The sequence below is a fragment of the Crinia signifera genome, chromosome 6 (assembly GCF_055691185.1).
Source record: "Crinia signifera chromosome 6, ASM5569118v1, whole genome shotgun sequence".
Taxonomy (NCBI): Eukaryota; Metazoa; Chordata; class Amphibia; order Anura; family Myobatrachidae; genus Crinia; species Crinia signifera.
The window spans coordinates 246,013,456-246,037,101 of NC_139222.1; the positions used below are offsets into that span (position 1 = coordinate 246,013,456).

The window sequence follows — 23,646 nt, forward strand, 5'->3', positions numbered from 1 at the left end:
TATTATACACTGTGCACTGACACTTTATTATCATATATATATAAATATATATATATATATATATATATATATATAAAAATAAAATCATAACAAGACACGTTTATGTGGTTGGCATTAGAAGGACACCTGCAAACTCTATAGATCGGTGTGAATTAGTGATGTGATGTGAAGGGATCCAACATTCTAGTAATGCTCCAACATTTGTTAAAGGAAAGCCACCTCTGGACATCTCCAGCCCTGCTCAGGCACTGCCCCCCAGTGTCTTGGTGCTCTGGTATAGATAATGGTCATGCAAACATCCCTCGGGGGAAATCATATGTAACCAAGAACTGCGCAAGCAATGCTCAAAACAAGGTTTGAAAGCTAAAGCCTGTGACAGGGACAAGAACGCTACATCCATTTTATTAGATATGGAGACAGAGATTTTCTGATGGGCTACAAAATTATGGATTTTTCCAGCTCTGGTGATGTCACCATTAAGTGAAATTACGGCAATGCATTTAGATCAGGAATATCTAATAATGTAAGCATTTAGTAAATATTTCAGGAATTGGCCGAATTTTTCAGTCAATTCCACTGAGGATCATCCCTATACTCTGATTCTGGTCTATGGGTTAAATCACCTGTAATTGCCACCAGCAGCTGTGTGTATAATAAGGCACCATTAACTCCTTATATAATATAAGGGCTATCTGTGACCTTGAACGTGTAAAGAAACGGATTAACCTGTTCCATGCGGATTTCTATTGAAGTTAATATTTGAAGACAACTGCATTTCTTCAAAGCAATGGAGAAGCCCTGAAGACTCTTGGAGATGAAACGCGTAGGGTTTAGACTTTACAACTGTAAGAATTAGAGAACTATGTACCTAATAAATATTTCCCAATTGTCAATTGACAGATTATACAAATTTTATTGTATTGTGAAATTGTATTTTGTAAGTAAATTATGAATATAAAAGTTTATCAGTTATGTGTCATAAGGGTGTCAATATTAATGTTTTAATTTATGGGCTTAGATACAGAGGAGTATTCCACAATAATGTTACCAACTTTTAAGTCAAAATATATATATATATATATATATATATATATATATAAAATCCTAAATAAAGAAATAGAGAGCCCTCTTTTAGACATATGAAGATACTGTATATAATATATATATATATATATATATATATATATATATATATATATATACACACACACACACACACCTGTATATATGCACATACATGCACACACACACACAGTGTTTCCAGGTGCCGGATGACAGTCCGACAGTGGGAATCCCGACTGCCGGTGCTCAAACAGGGGGGATCCCGACTGACAGGGGCTATTCTCCCTTGTGGGGATCCACCACCCCCATAGAGGGAAAATATATCCTGTGGAGAGCCCCCTTGTCGGAGCACCGGCAGTTGGGATCCCGACGTCGGGATACTGACTGTCGGGATCCCCACTGTCAGAGCCCTATACCACATCCGTATTTCCAATGGTATCTGGCAAACACCGGTGGGATATAAAGAAAACCAACACAGCTAACTCCACTTAAGGTTCAGTGCCCACTTCCGGAATGGCTATCCAGACCCCAGCCTTAAAGGTGCCCATACAAGCTACAATTGTTGGGTGCGATGAGATGTGCGCTCCCACAAACATCTCGTCGCACCACTCAAAAAGTATGTGCTGCACATACATTTTGTACTAGATTGCATTGCAAAACGTATGTGATCTAATCGAAACTGCATACAATAAATGTACCGTGTGTGGGCACCTTTAGACACATCTATGTAGATATGGAGCATAGCAACATGTGGAACCAATAAAGTCTGCAAGTATAAATGTCATTTGTTATTCTGATAAGTATTTTGTTTGTGATGCTGGGAAATGTAATTATACAGATCGGTAACAAAACGCCCATTGCCATATTTTATCAATAAATGATTATATAAACATTTAAACTTCTCCACTTATAGAAATCTTAACAGTTGCACTGTGTGTTAGTAAACAGTGTCTGAAATGGGCTATTCATTCTGGCACAGATGCCGTCCATTCTGGGAGGATTGCATTTCATCCCCCATGTGCTAGACGAGCATGCTATTGTGTAACAGGCCTATTTATAGAGTCATTGTATCTCTACAACAATTTTCCTATTGTCAACGTCTTCTTGTCAGTTACTTTGTTGCTTATAGTATGATTATGTGTTTGTAAACTAACACAACACCACATCTGCGTGCGCGCACACACACACCGTGGGGCACACTGTGTAGCTGCTGTCAGAGTACCAGGCAGACCGGTCTCATAGTTATATGTAGAAATGTCACAATAAATGAGTCTCATTCTGTGGCATTCCTGTGCCCTCACAGTACCTTAGGAAACCTTTTAGTTGCAGTTATCATGTGATTATTTATGATCGCACAATTAGATACTAGATCTAGGAAATTGGAAAATAAAACAGTTAATGTTGTAATGATGTAGCACCACTAGAAGGTATATAGCACTTAATGCTAAGGTGTACTAAACATTCTAAAAATAAAAAGTGAAGATGTTGTCCAGTAGGTTTTTATGTATCATTTGGTACTTTATACAAAATGTATAGAAAGGATCTGATTGTGATTTGTGTAACTCCCTCCCCACACTTTTTCTATTAGAAATGTATAGAATGTACTTGATGAATGCTAACTAGAAGACAGTTGCTATGGGCAACTTCACCATTTTTCCACTCTTGATACATTTCTATCTTAGGGGGAGAGTTTTACAAAGGTTGATGTTAGATCCCAGTGGATTTAAGGACTTCTGATGTCACAACCATTTGACCTGCATAAACAGGGGGAGGGGCATGGACTGTGGGCTAGCACCTTTATAATCCACATGGACATATAATGGGAATATTAGCCTATAGCAAGAGAACCAAGCCACCATACCCAGAGGGTACAACTCGAGCCACTCATGCCGCCCCCCCCCCCCCTGCCATTTTGGGTCACATGGTTGTGACATCAGAGACCTTCTAGATCACTTGAATTTAGCCATATCCATTTATCTAGTCTGGAAAATCCCAGGATCGGCGGGATTCTAGGATTTGGCCCTAAAATTACCAAGATTTTAATCCCAATGTTGGAGTTTCTAATCCTGGTATTTTGGGATTAGACTGTGCATGTGCCAAAACAGCGTCTGAGCACCCGCCTCAAATACTGCCCGGCTGTTCCGGACCCCGTCAGAGGTCACGCGGCGCAAGTCGCATTGCAGCACCTGTCCGCACTGCTGCCGTCCCGACACTCACTCCTGGACGCACCGCTACTTGAAGCATTTTTTTGTAGGTGTTCCAGTCCAGGGATTGAGCAATTTTCAATCCTAAATCCCGGTATTGAAAAAAAAATGCCCCAGGATTGGCATCCCTACATTTATCCATTTTTGGGAAAGAGAGTGTCATCTTACCAGCTGTGCTGATTGGTTGGTACTTGGGGGGTCTATGTACTAAATTGAAAAACAACTGTAGTTGAAAAACGTCAGGAGCTGGGTGTTTGATACTTTATATACGGCCACTTTGTCTCTCTCTCTCAGGCCTATTTAATTCTCGCTAAGCTTTGATAAATCTCACCCTAAATATTTTTATTTAGACAGAACCCCCATCTCCTTCTGTGTAATTATATACTCAGTGAATTGTGTTGTTATACGTAACTACTCTGTCCGCAGACCCTTGGTGTTTGTAATGCTGCTATGTTCTTCCATTACATACAGGAAACCCCTGTGGTGCCTTGAAACAAAAGACAATGACAAAATATAATAGTCCTGATTTTACAGGACTGTCTCAATCTACCAATCAGCCGAACTTTCTGCCAATCCAGGTACACATAAAAGGTACAGATGGAGCCCTCCTCAATTAGCCTGTTAATTGGATTAAGTGAGTAATAGGATTACTATGCTAATCGCCTACTGCAGGGGTTCCCAATCTTTTTCTAATCACGGCACCCTAGAGTATCAGAATTTTTCCACGGCACCCCTAGGCCCCAAAAAATATATATCAAATGAAGTAGATTGTGTTTATATGTGATTCTTTGGTTCAGTTATGTGGTAAAGGGCAGGATTTGGTTCTGTTTGTACACATTTTATTTACGATTGGCAGCCACCAGCACTGGTTTTGTCCAGAAATAATTGATCATAAATAATTTGAATTGGTCCTGGACGACCAACCTGAGGCACCCCTGCAAGTGTCCCGAGGCACCCCAGGGAGCCTAGGCGCACAGTTTGGGAACCACTGCCCTACTGTATTGTTTCTATGTATTGCATTGCTACTGTGAATAATAGGATAGCCATGGCAAGCCATGGTGAGCCACGTCCTAAGGAACAAAGTTGACAGGGGCTCCAACTGGTGTGTGGGAAATGTAGGGAGTCTAACATTATGGAAGCAGACAGCCTGGTCTCACCCACTACAATGTGAACATGCCCCCTGATAGTATACAGCCAAGCCCCCTTTTAGCAATGTCCCGCTTCGGAATTGTCAGATGTTGGCAGGTACGGCTTTGTAGCTCTCATTTATAAGTCTCCATGTCCCCACACTCACTGCTGAGAAAAACTGGGACATTTGAAGAATTTAAAAACCTGCACACGGGTAGATGCTGAAACGCAAGACTGCTTGACATGCACCCAAGGGTGTAACTACAATAAGTGCAGCTTCTATGGGGCCCAGAGCTGAAGGGGGCCCATCTTTGCTGTCCAAGTGATATGTTTTACATACATTTATCACCATCAGTTGCTAAATAGGGGGCCCTTACAAACTTTTGCTATGGGTCCCATAAATATCTACTGTAGGTACGCCTCTGCACACAGTGATGTGGCAGTGCTGTGTGCTGAGCGATCAGTCAGGGCCAGTGTTCTCCAGTGAGAACACTGGCCCTGACAGGCAATTACAGATTTATCCAGCATGCTATATTATATTAATTGCTGGGCGATAGTGATGTGCGGAGTCACGCATCGCTATGGCTCCTACACACGGAGCGATTTAGGCGCATTTTCTAAGCAATTTAGTGAGATCGCTTAGAAAATGCCCTCAAATAGCCCCATTAGCAATGAAGTAAGTGTACCGAGAGTGACAGCGCATGTACTGGGTTGTGTTAAACACTGCTGATATCTCCACCTTTTCTTTCTACAGCTGATTACATCCGGGGACAGAGCCTCTCAGTCTGGAAGTGTGTTTAGACAGTGTAGATTTGGGGGTAACATAATGAAAAGGTAAATATAAAAGGAAACCACCCTCTTTTGTACAATCAACTAGGCAAATATTGCTCAATATGGTTTAAAGGTACGCAGATTTCATCTACATTGTGACACATTATCGTCCTGTCACACTCTGTGCATATAGCAGATGCTCACCAGCCCATTAACTCACACGAATGTACCTGCAAAGGCGCTTCCTGAAGAAAACCAATGACGTTATGTTACATAAATATATATATTTAAGTTAGACTGTTGTACATACCACTTTACAATGGTAACGAGGGGCAGTCTTAATACAAGTCACAGAATGCAATTAGGTGCATGATGAATACATAAAAGCCAATACATAATGTACATGTGGCCATAGATTAAACAATATGAATATTTTTATTTATATGTATAATTTCTAGATGAGAAGTTGACAAATTAAAAGATCATTCTAAAATGGACACACACACTTCAATTAGCACAGCGCATGTTTTGCATTTTGGCTTTTATTGTGACAGTCACTGCTAGTCACACATTTTCTGAATTACACAATGAAGCTCATATACTGTACTCCAGCCTGTACAAAATGGTGCCTTAAAGAGTAGCCATCACCACATGGTATAGGCAGCCATTTTGTGGAATGAAGCAATACGAATAAAGTTACACACCATTTACTTGGAACTTATTGCAGATTGCACATCATGCGATATTCAGTAGTTATTAGTGATTGTAAACAGTAATCTGATTTTAGAGAAGCCCACAAAATGGCCGACTCAGGTGACAGGCAATAGGAGGACAGGAAATTACAACACACCGATTTACTCATTTTCTAATAAAGAATCCTGTCAGTCTGCAGGAACGGATCCAATCAGTGACCTTTTATGGATGAAGAGCGTCTGCATTAATCTGGATAATGGACAAAAACTCAATTGTTCTGTATTCAACATTAAGAACAATGGAAATGTTCATTCTAAATATTGGTTATTATTTCACAAAATGTGTTAATCCTTCCCATGTAAAAAGCACACACATCTAGGTGTATTATTGTGAACACACCAAACAAGCATGAAAAAGCATTTATGGTAGTGATGTTTCTCATGTGTTGAACAGAACCTCGATACATTGATTGAATGCACAATGCGGTGTGATGCATAAGAAGCATTGCTTTTTTTCACATGTATTTCATTGGGTTGTGTACGAAATCCAAGGGGTCGCTCCTATGAATTGTGGAGGAAGAAAGGTGCCATTGTCGAAGCATTCAAACACTGGCAATGGCACCTAATTTTGCACCCTTTGCAGGCTTGTTTCAGCCCAAATTTGCTGAAAATTGCTTGCTACACTATGGGGCAGCGAGTATTTTCTGTGAATTCCAGCTGCCATAAAGTGAGGCCGCTGCTGTAATGATTTGCATGGGTGTAGCGAGGGTGGTTGCGGTGGAGCATAAGCTCCAGGCGCTGGAAAATTCTAAGGGAAGCGTGAAGGGGGGCAATGTATTAATGTAATTCTTTTCCTGTGAGAGTAATCAATGAACCTAGGTGTAGGCCAATATGTGTGTTGTTGTTTTTTCCCTGTGGAAGTCAATGTGTGTTTTTTTTCCTGTGGGGGTGTCACTGTTTTTGTCCCGTCAGGTACAATGGGTCTATGTATATATAAGGGGTGCCATGGCTCTATGCTACACTTTTGTCCTGACCCCATCATGTTTCATTCATGTATCACAAGCATAAGGCCTGATGCCAACAGGGCACATATGCACTCACACCGCATGCATGAAAATAAATGCATATACTCACTTGTACGCATCTCTGTGAGTGCCTGACTCCATTATACACTGTACATTTGAAACTCATCATCAAGGAGCTCTTGAATCAGTCTCTAGTTTGTGTAATACACAGCATAGTGCTCCGAACAAAATGATTGGTCTAACAGGTAATCAAATGTATTTCTTTTTTTTTTCTTTTTGTGGTATTTAATCTTTTGAGGAAAATATTTCATTTTTACATAGTTACGTCATCTTCATCCTAGCGATCAGAGAGATGAGTGTGTCAATGAACAACTGGATCCCAACCTGCCCCCCCCACTACCTTCCATCACTACATGGTTAACTGCAGGAGTGAGAGACGTTACTTTAGACGCTTTCAAAATTAATTGGATTTTTAATCCGGTTTAATGACACCATTGGGTTTGCTGTGACATTTTCCATTAAAACAAGTCTTAAAAATACTGGTGACTGCGAGTGCGAAAGGTAAAGGACTGGGAGGATCTCTTCTGCTCCTACTCCTCTCACTGGGTTGGTAACAGTGCTGATAGTGCTGGGAATGAATAAGCAGGAAAGTACAAGTGTCCTCAGGCCACCAATGCATCATGATGTTTCTGTAGAAGATGCTCTTTACAGTGCTGAGGGATTCGCTGGGATAAACTTCTCTTGAGATAGAAGGGAATACTTGTTTTACATGTTCTATGTGCATGCAATTAGACATAAATCGGAGAGAGTGTGTGTCAGCATGGAACGCTTTAGTGGCAATAAACAGGAGAAAATAACTAGGGCCCTTATTCTGCTTCGTGCGGTACGGCCCGCGTGCGGCCGTACCGCCGATGTTTTTACTCTGCACATGCGCAGAGGTCAATCTGCGCATGTGCAGCCCCCTTCGCCGCAGACGTATTTCGTCCGCCGCAAAGGGGGCGTATAGGGGCGTGAGAGGCTTCATGCCCTCATTTCCCTATGTGTACGCCCCGCGTTTCATGGGCGTTCCCATGCAAACGCGGGGCGTATGCATGGTAATGAGGGCATGACGCAACTCATGGGGGCGGAAAGCTGACGTCGCCGGATGTCAGCTTTCAGCCCCCATACAAGCTACCACACGGACGATTGTCCGTGTGGTCTCAGCTTGCGGGAGCTGCCGGGGCGTGCGGACCTGCCTTCGATGGTCGACGACCATCGAATGCAGGGGGCAGCTCCCACCATGGTGGAGGCGTACGCCTCCACCATTTTTATGCGGATCGCCAGCCGTCCGTGTACGGACGGCCGTGGCGATCCGTAGGGTGGGCGGGGATTGGTTTGTGCGGCCGGAGCCCCGTGTGCGGCTCTGGCCGCACCAACCAGAATAAGGGCCATGGTAACAGGCAGGGGAGGCATGACTCACTGGCAGTTGGTGCTTCTCCCCTATTTGAATTTTGAAATGTGCTGCAGCCCAACCCCTAGAGACACCGCTGGTAACATGTTATTTCTCATCCAATGGTCACTTCAGTCATCCTGGATAAGTCATATTCCACAAAGTGTATTTCTAGGGAATAGACCAGGGGAGGCCAAACTGGTCCTCCAGATCTACCGACAGGTCATGTTTTCCAGACCACCTGTGGATCTGCAGAATGTGCCAGTTAGGAATGAATGCAGCATGTTTGAAAATGTTAGTTAATAATTACTACATCTGTGCACCCGTCAAGTGGTCTGGAAAACTTGGCCCGTTGGTAGATTTTGAGGACCAGTTTGGCCAGCCTGGAATATACAGTCAGGCATGATACTTTATTTATTTTATCCCATGTATGGGGTGAACTGTTAGAGTAGTATTAGGGTTAGTTCAGCCTTTCCAAACTCTTAGGAGCATATTTAACAAAAAATGAGCCATACATTAATGCCCCCCAAAATGAGCAATCTCCATTGTTGAATATCGTGGATCAATTTGAAATGTTTTATTGGGTCAGTGTTTCACGAAGCAGAAAACTATACACGAGCTCCAATAAGGACCACAATCCTAAATAGTATAACAAATGATGGTGCAATCACCTTAATTCCCAATTTGGACTCAGCCAAGTTACTGCACAGGCACAGTGGAAAGTAGTTATGATGGGCACTAAGTTCTGCTACAGCTGACTTGGGAGGGATCCCAGATCCTTCTCCAGCTGGACTGTTCCATAGAATTAGATGAGGTTACCCCAAGCAGACAAGCCCAGAATGGTTTTGTTTTGCAGAGCTTGTTAAATGAAACAGCCTCATACTGTACATTGTCTGTGATATGGTTCTATATGCCAATGTGGTGTAGTGAAAGTTCTGTGCCCTGGCATAGCTCCGCTGATTGGGCAGATGAGATTTCAGCAATGGAGGAGATGTTTGCAGGGACAATGCATCTAAAACTGCACCCGTGATATAAAATTGCAAAATCTAATAAAAATACAGATAATAAATGTAAATCTATATACTGTCATGCTGCACTGTGTACTTGTGAGGTATTTGCTTTTCATTTTACACAATTTAAATCTCATATTTTTTTGCATCTTTCATAGAGAAAAATAAAGATCTAGTTATAATGATTTTAAAACTCTTTTTTTGCATTGTTATTTACAAATAAAGATTTGTCACAGTTGCGTTTTAGATACCTATAGACACTGACCGCCATTTACAGGGTCCCTATTGTGTAGAAAATGTTACGATTCTTAACTATAGGCTCTATAATCAATGTGGCAAAGATCAAAATAAATAGAGGGAGAAATTTAATAGGATGAGAGATTTGGTAAGAAATCTCCAGGTTTTTTTTTTAAAGCGGCAATCATTTACACTTCGAAACCAGTTTGATTTGGAAGTGTAAATGATTGCCGCGTTAAAAAAAACCCTGGATATTTTTTACTCAATCGTTTACTTTCTGAATCTCACATCCTATTAAATTTCACCCAGAATGTTTCTTCTTCCAACTATCGATGTGACCCTAGACGAGGGGAGAGACGATAAATACTGTTCCAAAACATATTCTTTCTGCTAGTGGTTGTGAACCATCTGAATGGAATCAAATGACGGTTAAGTGTGACCATATAGAGATTACACAATGAGATTCCAAGATAGAATGTCAAACAGAGCGAATATTAATATTGGTAGAATAAAATGACTTAAACCCCATACATACTAAACAATATATTGTTAACAATATAAACAAAAACAATATTGTTAACGATATATCCTTCATATCTTCTAGTGTGTACATTCTATATCGTTAATGATTTGCGCTCCCGCACATCGTTAACGGACATCCTCCCTCGCCGTGTGTTCTACATGCACAATGTTGACTATATCGTCAATGATGTATGCTAGGGGCGGATGATGTCACTGAACGATACCGATATTGTTTAGTGTATATGCACTATATTGTTCAGGAGCTCCAACAATATCACTCCCGAAGCGAATCGGCTAGTGTGTATGGGGCGGTAACCATGTCCAGTCACTATGTACCGATCACCGTTATTTGTGGTTAGGTTTAAATACATAACACACAACGTGCCAGGTGCAAAAGCAATAACAGGTTTTGAATACAACATACAAATATGTTTCCTTAATGCATGATTATTAATACAGTCAAACCTGGCTAAGTGGGACCTGCGTAAGTGATAAACCTCTACTTCTTGGACTAATCGCGCAGTCCTGGCATTTCTGCACCAAAAAAAACTCTGGTAGTGAGATGGTCCCCATACACTGGGCGATTCAGCTGCAATTTGGGCTCTTTTCCTGTGATTGTGGCAATCAATCGCAGGAAAAGAGGCAAAATTGCAGCTGAATGCGGGTCCAATGCGATGCCCCATGTCTCCTAGTGACCCCGGCAGGAGAAGCAATCTGCAGGAATGCTTCCGGTTCCAGGGCAGGCTCGGCGGGAACTGCATGAATGTCCCCAGTGGCTCAAAGGAGCAATGTGTGCGGATTTTCCAAGGAGAAAAGTCACCGCAAATGAGAAGACTAAAACCTCTCTAACTGGGATTAGTACAGTTTATGACAACAAGTCCCTACTTCCAATAAGGGAACCAAGCATGTACATGATGTACATATTGTTATTTAGCATTTAGGAACCTCTATTAAATGAAACAAGTATTGTTTGAACCTGCATCCATGAGACAAACACTTTTTGAACCTGGATATGAGAAGCCTCTTTAAGTGAGACTAAAAGTGCCATCCCTTGAGATCCCACTTAACCAGGTCCGACGGTAGCGATCAAGGCTTCGGAAGAGAACTCTTGGAGCAGCCAGCTTACACTTGAGATAGTACTGCCCTATTGCTGGTACAATATTCTGTTTGGCACTTCAGTTTTGGAACTGCTGGTTCTCTATGGAACTGGCTCCTCTGGCCAATGACTACTACTACTACAGTATGCTGGGTCAATGTCCGCCTCTCTGAGAGGATGTATAACAGATCCCATAGCGGGTACAGGCATCTCTCATGCTACAGTATGCTACAACCCCAGGGTGCTATAAGACGTGTAGCCTGGGCAGAACTACATTAAGGCTCGGCTGTGGAGAATGAGATTTGTAAATAAGCAACAACCGCTTCTTACCTAAGCAGCATTCATTTGGCAAAACCTCAGAAACGATCTGCGGGATAAAATAAAAAGATGGTTCCCACGGTGTGCGGGCAGAAACTAAAATACAAACAGTAATTTGCAGAAATGAAAAAATAAAAGGGTCATTTAGACCGAACAGAGAATATAAAATCCACGCCACATGCATAGACCCGACAACGGATAATGTCAGTGTGCAGTTATAATAACTCAGATGGCAGTGACAGAGGGTCATTAAAGGACTGTGTATTCTCCTCAGTAGCAGTATTGACGGACTGATTCGGTGACATTTTCCATTCTGTGTCACAGGAAGGTTCAATCACGATTTATACAGTAAATCCATCACTCCAGCTATAGATAAAGTGCTTTACTCAGCAACTGTGAGGCATTCTAGCAACAGCTGAAGATATGCAGATGTGCTGTGGTCCAGAGGCCTTCTGGGAGGAAACTCTTTCCTGTGCATCTACAATCTCTGGCTCGCCATTGTGAACTTGCATATCCTCACATTAAAGTGTGCGCAGTCACCCCAGAGGTGTTAAGAGGACAGCTGGTGCCATTAACCGACCATCTTGAATAATTAGTTTCTAAATCAGCAGATGTAGTCATTGACACTCCGCTCAAGTCTAGATGGTTTTATAATCACCACCGCATTATAAAAACCTCCGCTGCCACGTGCTTCCAATTCTGCTGCCGTCTCCGCTTTCAGTTTCCTCCTCTCGTGGCTGAATACTGTAGATGCATGTCCTTGAGAGGAAACAGGAAAAAACCCAGATCATGAAATCATCAACGCTATTATAAAATGTTAGAGTGCTGCCTGACTTACAGATGGATTTAAAAAATGTTGTGATAACCCCATAATGATGGGAAGATTTTGACTCTTTCATGACCATAACAGTTTCCACTTTTTGGTATTTTTCTTTTTAAAGCTTAGGGGGAGGTTTACCATTGAGTGGCCAGGAACGGATTTTATGGGGCACCATTTAAGAGTGGTAATAAGTGATATCTACAATATCACTCGTTAATTCTGTCCCTTCATTTTTAATTGATAAAAGTTTCTTTTAGAAGCCTAATAGAATAGATTTAGGGGGGGGGGGTAATCAATCCCGGCCACTATTTCCACCTGTGGAAATAGCGTCCGTCACCTATTCAATGCTGCCATATTTTACAGCATTTTAGGCAGTTTCCAACAAAACAGATCCGTCTTTAAAACCAGTCGGATTTGTTTTTTTTGGGATGATGTGCCTTTTTTGTCAACATTCTGGGGCCATTTTCGACAATCCTAGGACTTTCCGCCAGTCGGAACATTGAATTCCGACTGTTCAGTTTCTGTTTAGAGAACTAAACCGGCCTGGGATTCCGACTGTCGGGGCGTTCCAACAGTCAGAATCCCAGATTGTATACCCCCCCCCCCCCCCGCCCCCGCACGTCCCAAATTTAATAGCCAGTGATATGTGGCGCCGGCAAGATTTCCACAATATAGCATTATTTTTTTAACTCCATTTTTATTTCTGAACAATAGCTTTAACAATACAGAGATGTATGTGCAACAAAGGGTTAAGTATTTTGGGAACGAGCAACCTGGGTCACAGGTAGAAGGTCGAGGAGCTGAGTATAGGGAATTTGTTTTAAATTTAAAGGTAAAAAATGTAGCATTTGCCACAAACAATCTTGTGGCTATAGTGCCCAAATTACAATGTGCCCATGAATCTCAAGTTATTACATTTGGTCTTTTAAACAGCCCCCATCCCCAACTTTTTCGGTTCCTCCCCTAGTTACAATATTCCATATGCAGTCCTTTACATTCATCCCCAACAACTTCAGTGGTTGGTTCTTGTGAGTAGAGACAGATATATCCTTTATTTATGGTTTTGTGTAGATAATTGTATTTCTGCAGTAGTTTTTGATCTTCTGGACCTATCTCCACCATCTGGGTAATGCTACACATGGGTGCAAAAATATTTCCGGTTGTAGATGTAGATAAGGCCATAAATAGGTAGTTGAGTAAAAACCTAGACTGAGCATTGTATACAAGCAGAGGCGTAGTGAGGGCGGTGCCGGTGGAGCACCAGCTCCAGGCGCCGGAAGCTATCATGGCGCCGGAGCCGTGCCGGCACCACCATCTCGCCCGCTCAAGTGCCCAACTTAGTGTGGCTCCACCGCTGGCTCCCCGCTCCCCGCTGCGTCCAGGAGACATGGTATATTTTTTAAAGTCACATCTCCCGCTGGACCGCGCTAGCCAATAGACACTCACGGTCCAGCAGCCACCAGTTGATTGGCTGCTGGACCGCGAGCGCCTATTGGCTAGCGCGGTCCAGGGGGAGATGTGACTTAAATAGCAGCACCGTGCACAGCGGGGAGCGGGCAGGCCCGGCGACAGGGGGGAGGGGGTGCGCGGAATGCACCGCTGCTTATCTCTGCACTATTGTGTCCCACCCACCCTGCTGTGCACTAGTGTGTCCCACCCACCCTGCAGTGCACGGGTCTGTCCCACCCAGCCACCCTGCTGTGCACTGGTCTGTCCCACCCAGCCACCCTGCTGTGCACTGGTCTGAACCCACCCACCCTGCTGTGCACTGGTCCACCCTGCTGTGCACTGGCCTGTCCCACCCACCCTGCTGTGAACTAGTCTCTCCCACCCACCCACCCTGCTGTGCACTATCACTCCCACCCTCCCTGCTCTGCACTATCAATTACTTACACCTTCCCTCCCTGCGAGCACATTTCAGCCCCCCTTGGCAACGAGCAATTTCAGTCCCCCTTGGCAACGAGCAATTTCAGTCCCCCTTGGCAACGAGCAATTTCAGTCCCCCTTGGCATTAAGCATGAAGCCCCTGGCATCGAGCATGTAGGTAAGTGGCACTTATGTGTTAAATGTGTAATGGGCATTACGGTTTGTTAAATAGTATGCGATGGGCATTACAGTGTGTTAGTATGCGACGGGCATTACGGTGTGTTAGTATGCGACGGGTATTATGGTGTGTTCTATAGTATGCAATTGGCATCATGTGTGGCCTTATGTGTAATTGGCATTATGGCTGTGGCTTTATGTGTAATTGGAATTACAATGTTTGCTAAAATGTGCAATGGGCATTACGGTGTGTGGTATAATGGTGGGCCGTGCCCACTTTTCACGGAGCAGGAGCCTCACCTACTACAAATTGGGGGGGGGGCGCGAAACATGCCCTTGCTCCGGGCGCCGTGGCACCTAGCTACACCACTGTATACAAGTGATATTGGGAGTGGAAGGCAGCTATTCACAGTTACCTTCCATAACAATTAATTGAAGATAGGATGAATGGGAATAGGGTCGGGGGGGGGGGGGGGGGGTAGGGGGCTATGGCAGGCATTAACTACAAAATCTATAGCAACCAACAGAACATAAGATGTATATGTAACACTAGGTTTGGACCGGAAGGCTGCAGTCTCAACCATAGACGTTACTTGTTTGTAAATAGAGGCAATTTGTCATTCCCTACAAATACACGCTATCGAATAGTCACACATTTATTTCCTAAGGGAGTCAATTGTTGAGCAGGAAACTTTTGGCAAATGTAGTAGAACAAATTCTCTCTCTCTCTCTCTCTCTCTCTCAAACAAACCCCAAGAACTGGAGGAAAACATTTAGCATAATTGGCATTCACGGTGCAATATAAAGATCCTGTTTTGTTAAGCTTTGGGCACATTTCTATGGAATAGTAATTGTTTTCAGTGCTTGAACCGGCAACAAATAAACAGCATTTAAATGCAATGGATTGTGCTGAGCAGTGTACAGGAACAGCCCAGTTCTACGTGATATTGTCATGGTCTTTATGCCTTTTCTTATACATGCTCTACAAGTAATTTAGCACAGTCTAGCGGTATATAGCAAGGAGTAGTTGAACACACACTGGAAGAGAGTCCCCTTGTTTGGGTGACTCTTCAACAAAGAGGTCATCAGCCGCTCTCACCGGCAGCCCCATTGAAGTAAATACGTAGCCGGAGTATGCCGTACAAATGCGACCCACTATGCCAGGATTAGCCAAGCTATAAGAGGACTCATCTGTACCCTATGTGGTAGCGAATACTTATGTGCAAGATTCCGCTACTGTGGCAGGTAACGTGCCAATTTGACCGGGCAAGATAGCCAGTAGAATTTGAATTCCCCCCAAAATCCTCAGCTTACTCAGACTGGTTAACTGAACCACTTTACCAGGGCGTGGAATTCTGCTTCCAGAAACACAAAACTAGGGGTTGGCACCCCTACAAAATGGGGGCGACAGACCCCTGCTTTGTAGAATGATCCCAGTCTCTTCCCACATATTTTAAAGTTTGCAATGTAGCAGGTTGGTACTTTGTTAGGGTATACAGATGTATTATTATTTTAATTGATTTTAACAAAACATTTAATATGCATTGTTTTCAATGATTCCTCACTGAATTTAAAGGGGTACTATTATTATGTACAACATATATTGTATACTATTGCCTCTTTAAATCCAACAGCTGAAACCACTTAAGTCTCTGCATCTTTGAAAACTGCTGCGTAGTAAAACACTTTTCTCCAGAAGATAATTAATATAATCTAATTGGTTGCCCATAGCAACATCCCATCTTCAAAGTCCCATTTTAGTAAATTAACCCTTCCGAGAAGTCCAACCGAGCAGTCAATAAGCTTCGGTTATGACATGTTGATAAGACAAAGCTCATGATTGGCTGTTCAGCCGACCACTAGCTGTACTGCCTCATTTTAACTCCTAGCACTACCTTGGATTTTGTAGGCAAGTTGCTATCTGACCATGTTCTTTTTTTTTTTCTTCATAATTGAAATTTCATACAATTGATGACAAAGCATGAGAATGCTAAATACCAACATGGCAGCAGTTCCCAAACCCCGCCACTACAGTACAGTTTTTAAGGATGTCCATGCTTAAGCACAGGTGACTTTATACTTTCCCTTTCACATGAGAAGCAAATTACCGGGTTAAAGCTTTTCAACCTCGAAATTTGCTAAAAACCACTCTGACCCTTGACCAGGGTCGTTGAGCCAGGATTTAACACCCGTGTTGACCCTTTCACACCAAAGAAAAACAGTTTTTTTCAGCAAATTCATGGGTGACCCGGCGCTCAAAAATGCTGGGTAATCGCTGGGTGGCCGGTGTGAAAGGGGTATTAGTTAATTCGGATTAACCATCTAGACTCCAGCATGGATATTTTTAAATATTGGACTGTAAAAGGTGACGTTTGTGAATCTCTGCAATATGGGAATTGAACAAACTCATCTCACACACTAAGGAGTTACTCATATTTAACTATAGTTTTGCCAATAAGCGGCAAGTGAATTAATTTCAACTGAGCCAGCACAATTACTTGTTGGATCAGTCCGGAGACATTGAATAAGCAATGACTTGATGACCTGAGCAGAAATGACTCCTCTAATTCACAATACAATTTTTCTAAGAGATACCTTTGCTTGGAAGATGTCCAAACTGGAAAGCAACACTGACAATTTATATTTCACTGCAGTCTCTTTTCATGGGATTTGGCAGAGCAGGAGATGCTGTAACACTAAGTTCTAATTAAGAAGGGAGAGATTGGAGAACGCTTCCCACATTTTAATGTCATTCAGAATTGCCACTAAGCTACAAGAACCTTATCTGTTAAAGGCAAATTACCAATATATTATTCTTACAAGGTTTAGTCATCCTGGTTAATAAGTCTGTCTCCCCCCTGCTCATCTGTGAAGAGCCCCAGCTTGCCGACAGTAAAAGGGCTTACACACGGGGCGATTTCAGGGCATTTTCTAAGCCAGGGGTTCTCAAACTCGGTCCGCAGTCATTGACACATTTTAAAAGATCCTCAGGTGGAGCGAATTATTTCACTTGTGATTCTGTGAGGAGACCTGCAAAACATGCACTGTGCGGGGTCCTGAGGGCCGAGTTTGAGAACCTGTGTTCTAAGCGATCTCACTCGATCGCTTAGAAAATGCCCCAACATCGCTCCGTGTGTAGGGGCCATAGCGATAGTGATGCGTGGCCTCGCGCATCACTATAGCTCGGTAATTAAAGTTAAATCGCCGAGCAGGGCTAGTGTTCTCACCAGAGAACACTGGCCCAAACAGATCACTTGGCACACAGCGCACATGTGCAAACCCGAGAGCGAATGGCTTTGATGAGTTACACACTCGTCGTGCCTATCGCTGCGGGGAGGGAGGTCGAGGGATGGACAGGGATGAAAACTGGGCTCGCCAGCGTTTTATGGGTGTCCATCCTTAACAGTTCAGGGGCTAAAAATGAAAATGCTTGTTTAAGTTATGATTTGTTTTGTAACTAGAATATACCAATAAAAACAGTCAAAACAGAAAGTATATCTATATTATAGGGTATATAACCGTACTAGACAGGCCGTGCAGCACGTATAACTGGCTCACTATCAAACGTAGGCAGAGTACATGACATCTTCTGGCAGCCACATGTAAATACAAAAGTAATATGTAGTGTTACCATAGAGACAACCAGGTCTCCATGCGATGTATATGCGGCACCATGACAATACATAAACATGCTTTATTCTGGGATTGTGCTGGTGAATACGCTTTAAAAGCCACCTCATTCTAGTGGGTGTGGTATTGGGGTCCGACAGTCGAAATCCCGACTGTCATTATCCCGACTGGCCGGACCCAGACAGCATGGCGAGCGCAACAAAGCCCCTTGCGAGCTCGCTGCGCTCGCCACACTGCGGGCACGCGTGGACCCCCATGAGGGAAATTAGCCGACGTCGGGTGTATGCCTGTCTGGATGCCGACTGTCGGACTCCGTCCTGCACCAATTCTAGTATCATGCTACCTCTCAGCCAAAAAGTACTCTGTGCCCTCCAAACTAATAGAATGCAATGGTCTTACTGTCAGGGAGTGCACAGTGCGCTCCCCTAGCTACAGCAGGAATGGAGAGATACAACAGGGAGACTGATTCCCTGTTAGGGTCAGATTTAGTCAGCCTGGAGAAGTGATAAAGTGGTCGGTTATAATGCAGCAGCCAATCAGCTCCTGTTGTTTCTTAAACCCAGCCTGTAACTATACAGTTAGGAGCTGATTGGCTGCTGCGTTATCACCGACCACTTTATCACTTCACCAGGCTGAATATGTGTGTTATTCTGGTGGTGAAACCTCTGCAGTTCTAGTCATTGATTTAACAATATAAATAAATGGTGTCTGAACTATATCCACTTTGTAATTCTCAGGAGGAGATTAGGATGTTTCTAGAATATGCTTGAAAAACAAGGTATGTGAGCGATGCTGCTGTTATCCCTCATACATTGTCTGTGCTGTGTCAGATGAGAGGAGTTGCCGGGACACGAAGATATGAAAACAACATAGCTGCACTCTGGCAGGCTAATAGAGGAGCGGGGAGGAACAGACAGAGATACTAGAGATCTACAGACAAACACGTATGAGGGACAGAGGAGAACGCCAGCATCGTATGAGGAGAAACAGGTAGATGACAAAAAAAAAAAAACAACAGGAAGTGAAAGATGAAGGAAATCAAGTTTCATAGAAGTAAGAACCAAGAAATAAAAATAAATCGTAATTGCTCAAATGCATCCGAGGGAGCGACGGAGAGTGCGCGAGAGACCGTTCCAGAGTCCACGGAAAACCAAACACTAGTGTTGTTACTCCCATACTGCTGTAGCCGGATGGCTCACAGACAATGTCTAGGTTACAGTCAATAGGCAGCCATCAAAAGTAATGTATTGACCTTTGTGAATGTTGACCTTTTGTCAATATCGACCTACTGCATGTCGTGCTTATGTCGACCTATTGACTGTCTACCTAGACATTGTCTGTGAGCTAGTCCACAGTAAACTGACATAACTAACTGTTAATTAGGTAATTAATGTGAAGTCACCAAGAAGAAATAGAAAACTTCTGTCAATTAGTCAGTAAGTTGCTTAGGGAAGTCAATACGAAGCTGAGAAAAGACGAGTCACTGGAGAACAGGGCCTTTCTTGGACTCTTGGAATTTACCAAAAGGTTAACAGTGAATTAAATCAGAGCTTTCTGTGCTGCTTACTGCCGGTCCAATAGACCCCTTGGGATGGCGGAATCAATACTTCCTGTCATCACTAGGTAGCGCCATCCTGAGATGTTATTTATACCGGGCATTGGAGGAGCAACAAAGTCAGGGAGGTTTTGCAACATCCTCTCTGGGATAAACTACTGGGCGAGTTTTGCTATATTGCAATGATAATGGAGTCAGATTGTTAAGCTGTGTACACATGCTTAGATTTTTCCCTGTTTTCGATTCGATTTTGCTTATAGAAGCAAAATCGAATCCGCATCGAATGGTTTTTAGGACACTTTCGATCTGCATTCGATTCGATGCGCGCTCCCATTTTCTAAAAATCAAATAGAAAAGCTACTGTGCAGCCAAGGAAATCTTGAATTCGTTCCAGTAAATCAAATGAGTACATTGTGCCTACATTGTGAAATCGAAATTGAATCGAATGCAAAAGTACAGATCTAATGCCAAATCGAATGGGATGATCTAATGCCAGATCTAATAGAAAATCGGATCTAACATCAAATCTAGGGCTTTAGTCTGTGCTGGATAGTGATAACTAGACCCATAGATCATCATGAGAAAGCCACAGAGGTTAACACAAGCAAATTCATTAGACACCATATTTATAGTGATATTATTAGCAGTCAGTAAATGCAAGTATGAGACGGAAAGAAAAGTGATCAATGTTACACGGAGATTGGGAGAAGAATAGTCACAGGAACAAAACATGGGTGAGAAAAGGAGTGGCAGTCAGAAGTGCGAGCGGTCAGACAGTGTAGCGTATGGAAAGAAGTTGGCCAACAGAAAGTAACCACAGCAACAGTCTCCGTATTTGCAGGTAAATTGAAGAGGACATCAGTGGTCAGTAAATCACCAACATGAGCAATTCTACACGGGTCTTATAAGAAAGTCCAGTTCTACTTGGATCAGACTTCTGCCAGACTCATGTCTAGATGCCACATTACAGCTTATGGAATCTCTATAGAATCTCTTTGAGAACGTTTTCCCAAAGAGATTCTATACTTTCAAAATAGTTCAAACTATAGGAAAAGAGATGAAGATAGAAAGGATAAATGACAGAGAATTCATAATAAATACATTCAAGCAACAAAGAAACCATCAGGGCAACAAAGGACCTTTGATCCATGAGCCATATGTAATAGTTTGGCGGCCGAGCGAGATGCCCCTTTTTTTTTTTTAAAGGGGAAATCATTGCCTTGCCTTGTAAATGATTGCCCCTTTAAAAAAAGGTTCTAGTTCACTCTGCACCCTGCACAGCTGCTGAACTCAGCCGTTATTACATCTGGCCTCATAAGTATGTTTTCATTAGAGTATATTTGATTATTTAGTGGTAAGATTAACTGCAGAAACCAAACAAAGTTAGCTATTCCATCACATCTGAGGGAAGAAATCTTGTGGAAAAGAATAGATTGTCCATCTAAGTTGTTTGAGGAGCGTATAATTGTTATCCCTGATCCCTCAATTGTTTATCATCCTGTGTGTTTGGGTTTGGGAACCCTCATCCTGTGTGTTTGGGAACCCTCATCCTGTGTGTTTGGGTTTGGGAACCCTCATCCTGTGTGTTTGGGTTTGGGAACCCTCATCCTGTGTGTTTGGGTTTGGGAACCCTCATCCTGTGTGTTTGGGAACCCTCATCCTGTGTGTTTGGGAACCCTCATCCTGTGTGTTTGGGAACCCTCATCCTGTGTGTTTGGGAACCCTCATCCTGTGTGTTTGGGTTTGGGAACCCTCATCCTGTGTGTTTGGGTTTGGGAACCCTCATCCTGTATGTTTGGGTAATTTTTCATGCAAAAAAAAATAGGGGGCTACAATTGAATTGTCATATACTGAACATAAGGCTAATTTGGTAAAAGCCTGTATTTTCCCCCATAAATACAGTTTCACAGCAGATATCCGTCATAAGGGTGCTCCAACTTAGCTTCCAGACCTACCTTTTTATGCTTTGGTCGTAGTCCCTCCAAAGCAGAATAGGACAGAATGTCTCCACTAATAGGATGTGTCCTCCATCTAGTTGTCCATTTTATGAAAAAAAGAGAGCCCTGGAGCTCCAGGGATAAAGGTGTTGAGCGTGGGAATAATGACCTTCATAGTGTTGATTTGTATAAATAAAACTATGGGAAAGTATGAGTGTAAATTAAAATATTATAAAAAGTTAAGTTAAAAAAATATGTTCATTGAGGTAGCATTGTGTGATTTTTCCATAGTCTTTTATAAGTTTTTACTAAACAGAACTTTCGTCCAGTTTTTCAACAAGCTGTGTGTGCTTCCTCTTCTCCAGGATCTTGCTAAGTTCTTCTGTGAAAGAATTGTACAAGGGAGAACTGGACTCCTCACTTTGTCTCAGAAGCATGTAACTGTTCCCATTCATCTTCCTCAGCATGTTGGGAAGAGTGCTGATCCCATTGGTGAACTCTGAGGGCAAAGGAGGAGGCGGAGGTGGGGGAGGAGGATTTACTTTGCTTGGAGTAGCTGTTGGCGCCTCGCCGGGAATGATCTGAAGACAACCGTCAGAGTAATTGTTGAGCTCCTCTGACTTGTCTTTGAAGTTTGAAGATACTGTCTGAAGCTCTACACTTGTAATCCGGGAGTTTCGCATTTGATATTTGCCCTTTCGTTTCTGCTGGCAAGAAACGTACAGTAAAACAACAGAGAGGACTAGGCACAGTCCACCAAGAACCGTAATGACGGAAATGTAAACAAACTCCAAATGGGTAGAGGAACGGGTTGCCGGTGTTGGCAGCTGATCAACAGGCGTAGCTTCAGAGTAGATTTTCTCTTTCGGTAGCTCCAACAGTACATTGACATTATATGACGCAACTATAGACTCTAACCCGCTCTCTACTGAGAAACAACTGTATTCACCGCTGTGTTCTAGTAGAGCATCGGAGATGAGTAGTCCATCAACACCCAATCGGAGGTGACTTTCATCCCCTTCTAAAGGCTCCGTGCCATTTACAAGCCACTGTGGCTTGGCCAAGTTAGACCAAAGGTCACACTGCAGGAGAACATCATCGCCTTTCAAAACTGTCCGCAGTTTCTTTATAGGAACAGCTGGGTGAAGGAAAAAAAAAGGGTAACATATGAGTGAAAACCCGCAATAATTCTGTTGCACAAGTATAGCTGAGTGAAAAATGTCACACTGTATTAATAGACTTGAGATGGAACAAAGAAATCAATAAGAGGTCTAGGGAGGCTATAGCTATTTACTGTTCAATAAAGCATAAAGAATGTGTTTTGACTCTCTCCTGTTCTCAACCTTCCTTCTCCTAGGCTTAATATTGATTTGTCAAATTTAAATCAGAAAATCAGAGACTGGTAAAATCTGAGATGCAGAATTGCACAATGGAATAATGAGTAGCCAAATATTCATGTATGAAACATAAACAGTATTAAAAAAAAGAATGGAAAACTGATATTTTGTCATTTAAACTCATCATGCTGTATTTATTATAGGAGAGGTGATGGGAGGTCACATCACAAATAATTAGTTCTAAATCCTGAATGTGAATGGTCTTTTGTGTACGGGTTCGGGGTTGCCAGACCCAACATGATCACAGGGTTAATCATCCGTTACGTGAATACTTAATCTCTCTCAATTTACATAACACCTCTTTGAAAAGCCATCTAGAACTAGATTTAATTATCTAATTATTAAAACTTTAGGTGTAAGGAAATAATCCCTCTTGGCGTACTAGGGCTTTGGGCGACTTGGGTGCACCAAAGGTCTTTTTTTCCCTTAAAATGTTCATTATCATGACAGAAATAAAACAAATGGAAGTGATAAAAGGTAAAAGAGTCTGAATCTGAATATGATGTACTGCAATGCATACTCAGAACCAATATAGGTAGGCCGTGATCATACATCACAGGCATAAAGTACTTCTCCCCCCTCAGTCTTGTCTAGAATTCGGCCCATGTAATGCTAAATTACATGGACTAGGGGTACAGTTAGCAAAGATAATGTATGTATTAACATTATTATCTTTTTACTTGTAATACCCACATATCACGTGTCCCAGTTTTTTCTTACACCAGGTATCTCAATGCTCATTCTGCCATTTCCCTTCTCTTCTCCAAACT

At 42.6% G+C, this 23,646-nt stretch overlaps 1 protein-coding gene across 3 annotated transcripts in view; it reads right to left on the reverse strand.

Moving 5' to 3' along the window:
• Positions 1–5,581: 5,581 nt before the first annotated feature.
• SEMA4G (semaphorin 4G) overlaps positions 5,582–23,646 on the reverse strand; it is a 221,122-nt gene continuing 203,057 nt past the window's right edge. For all 3 annotated transcript variants that reach the window (XM_083149232.1, XM_083149233.1, XM_083149234.1), the window contains exons 15-16: positions 21,498–22,617; positions 5,582–12,253 (exon numbers count right to left, since the gene is read on the reverse strand). In XM_083149232.1, coding sequence (XP_083005358.1) covers positions 21,788–22,617 — 830 coding nt within the window. In that variant the 3' untranslated portion in view covers positions 5,582–12,253; positions 21,498–21,787. The remainder of the gene's footprint in view (positions 12,254–21,497; positions 22,618–23,646) is intronic.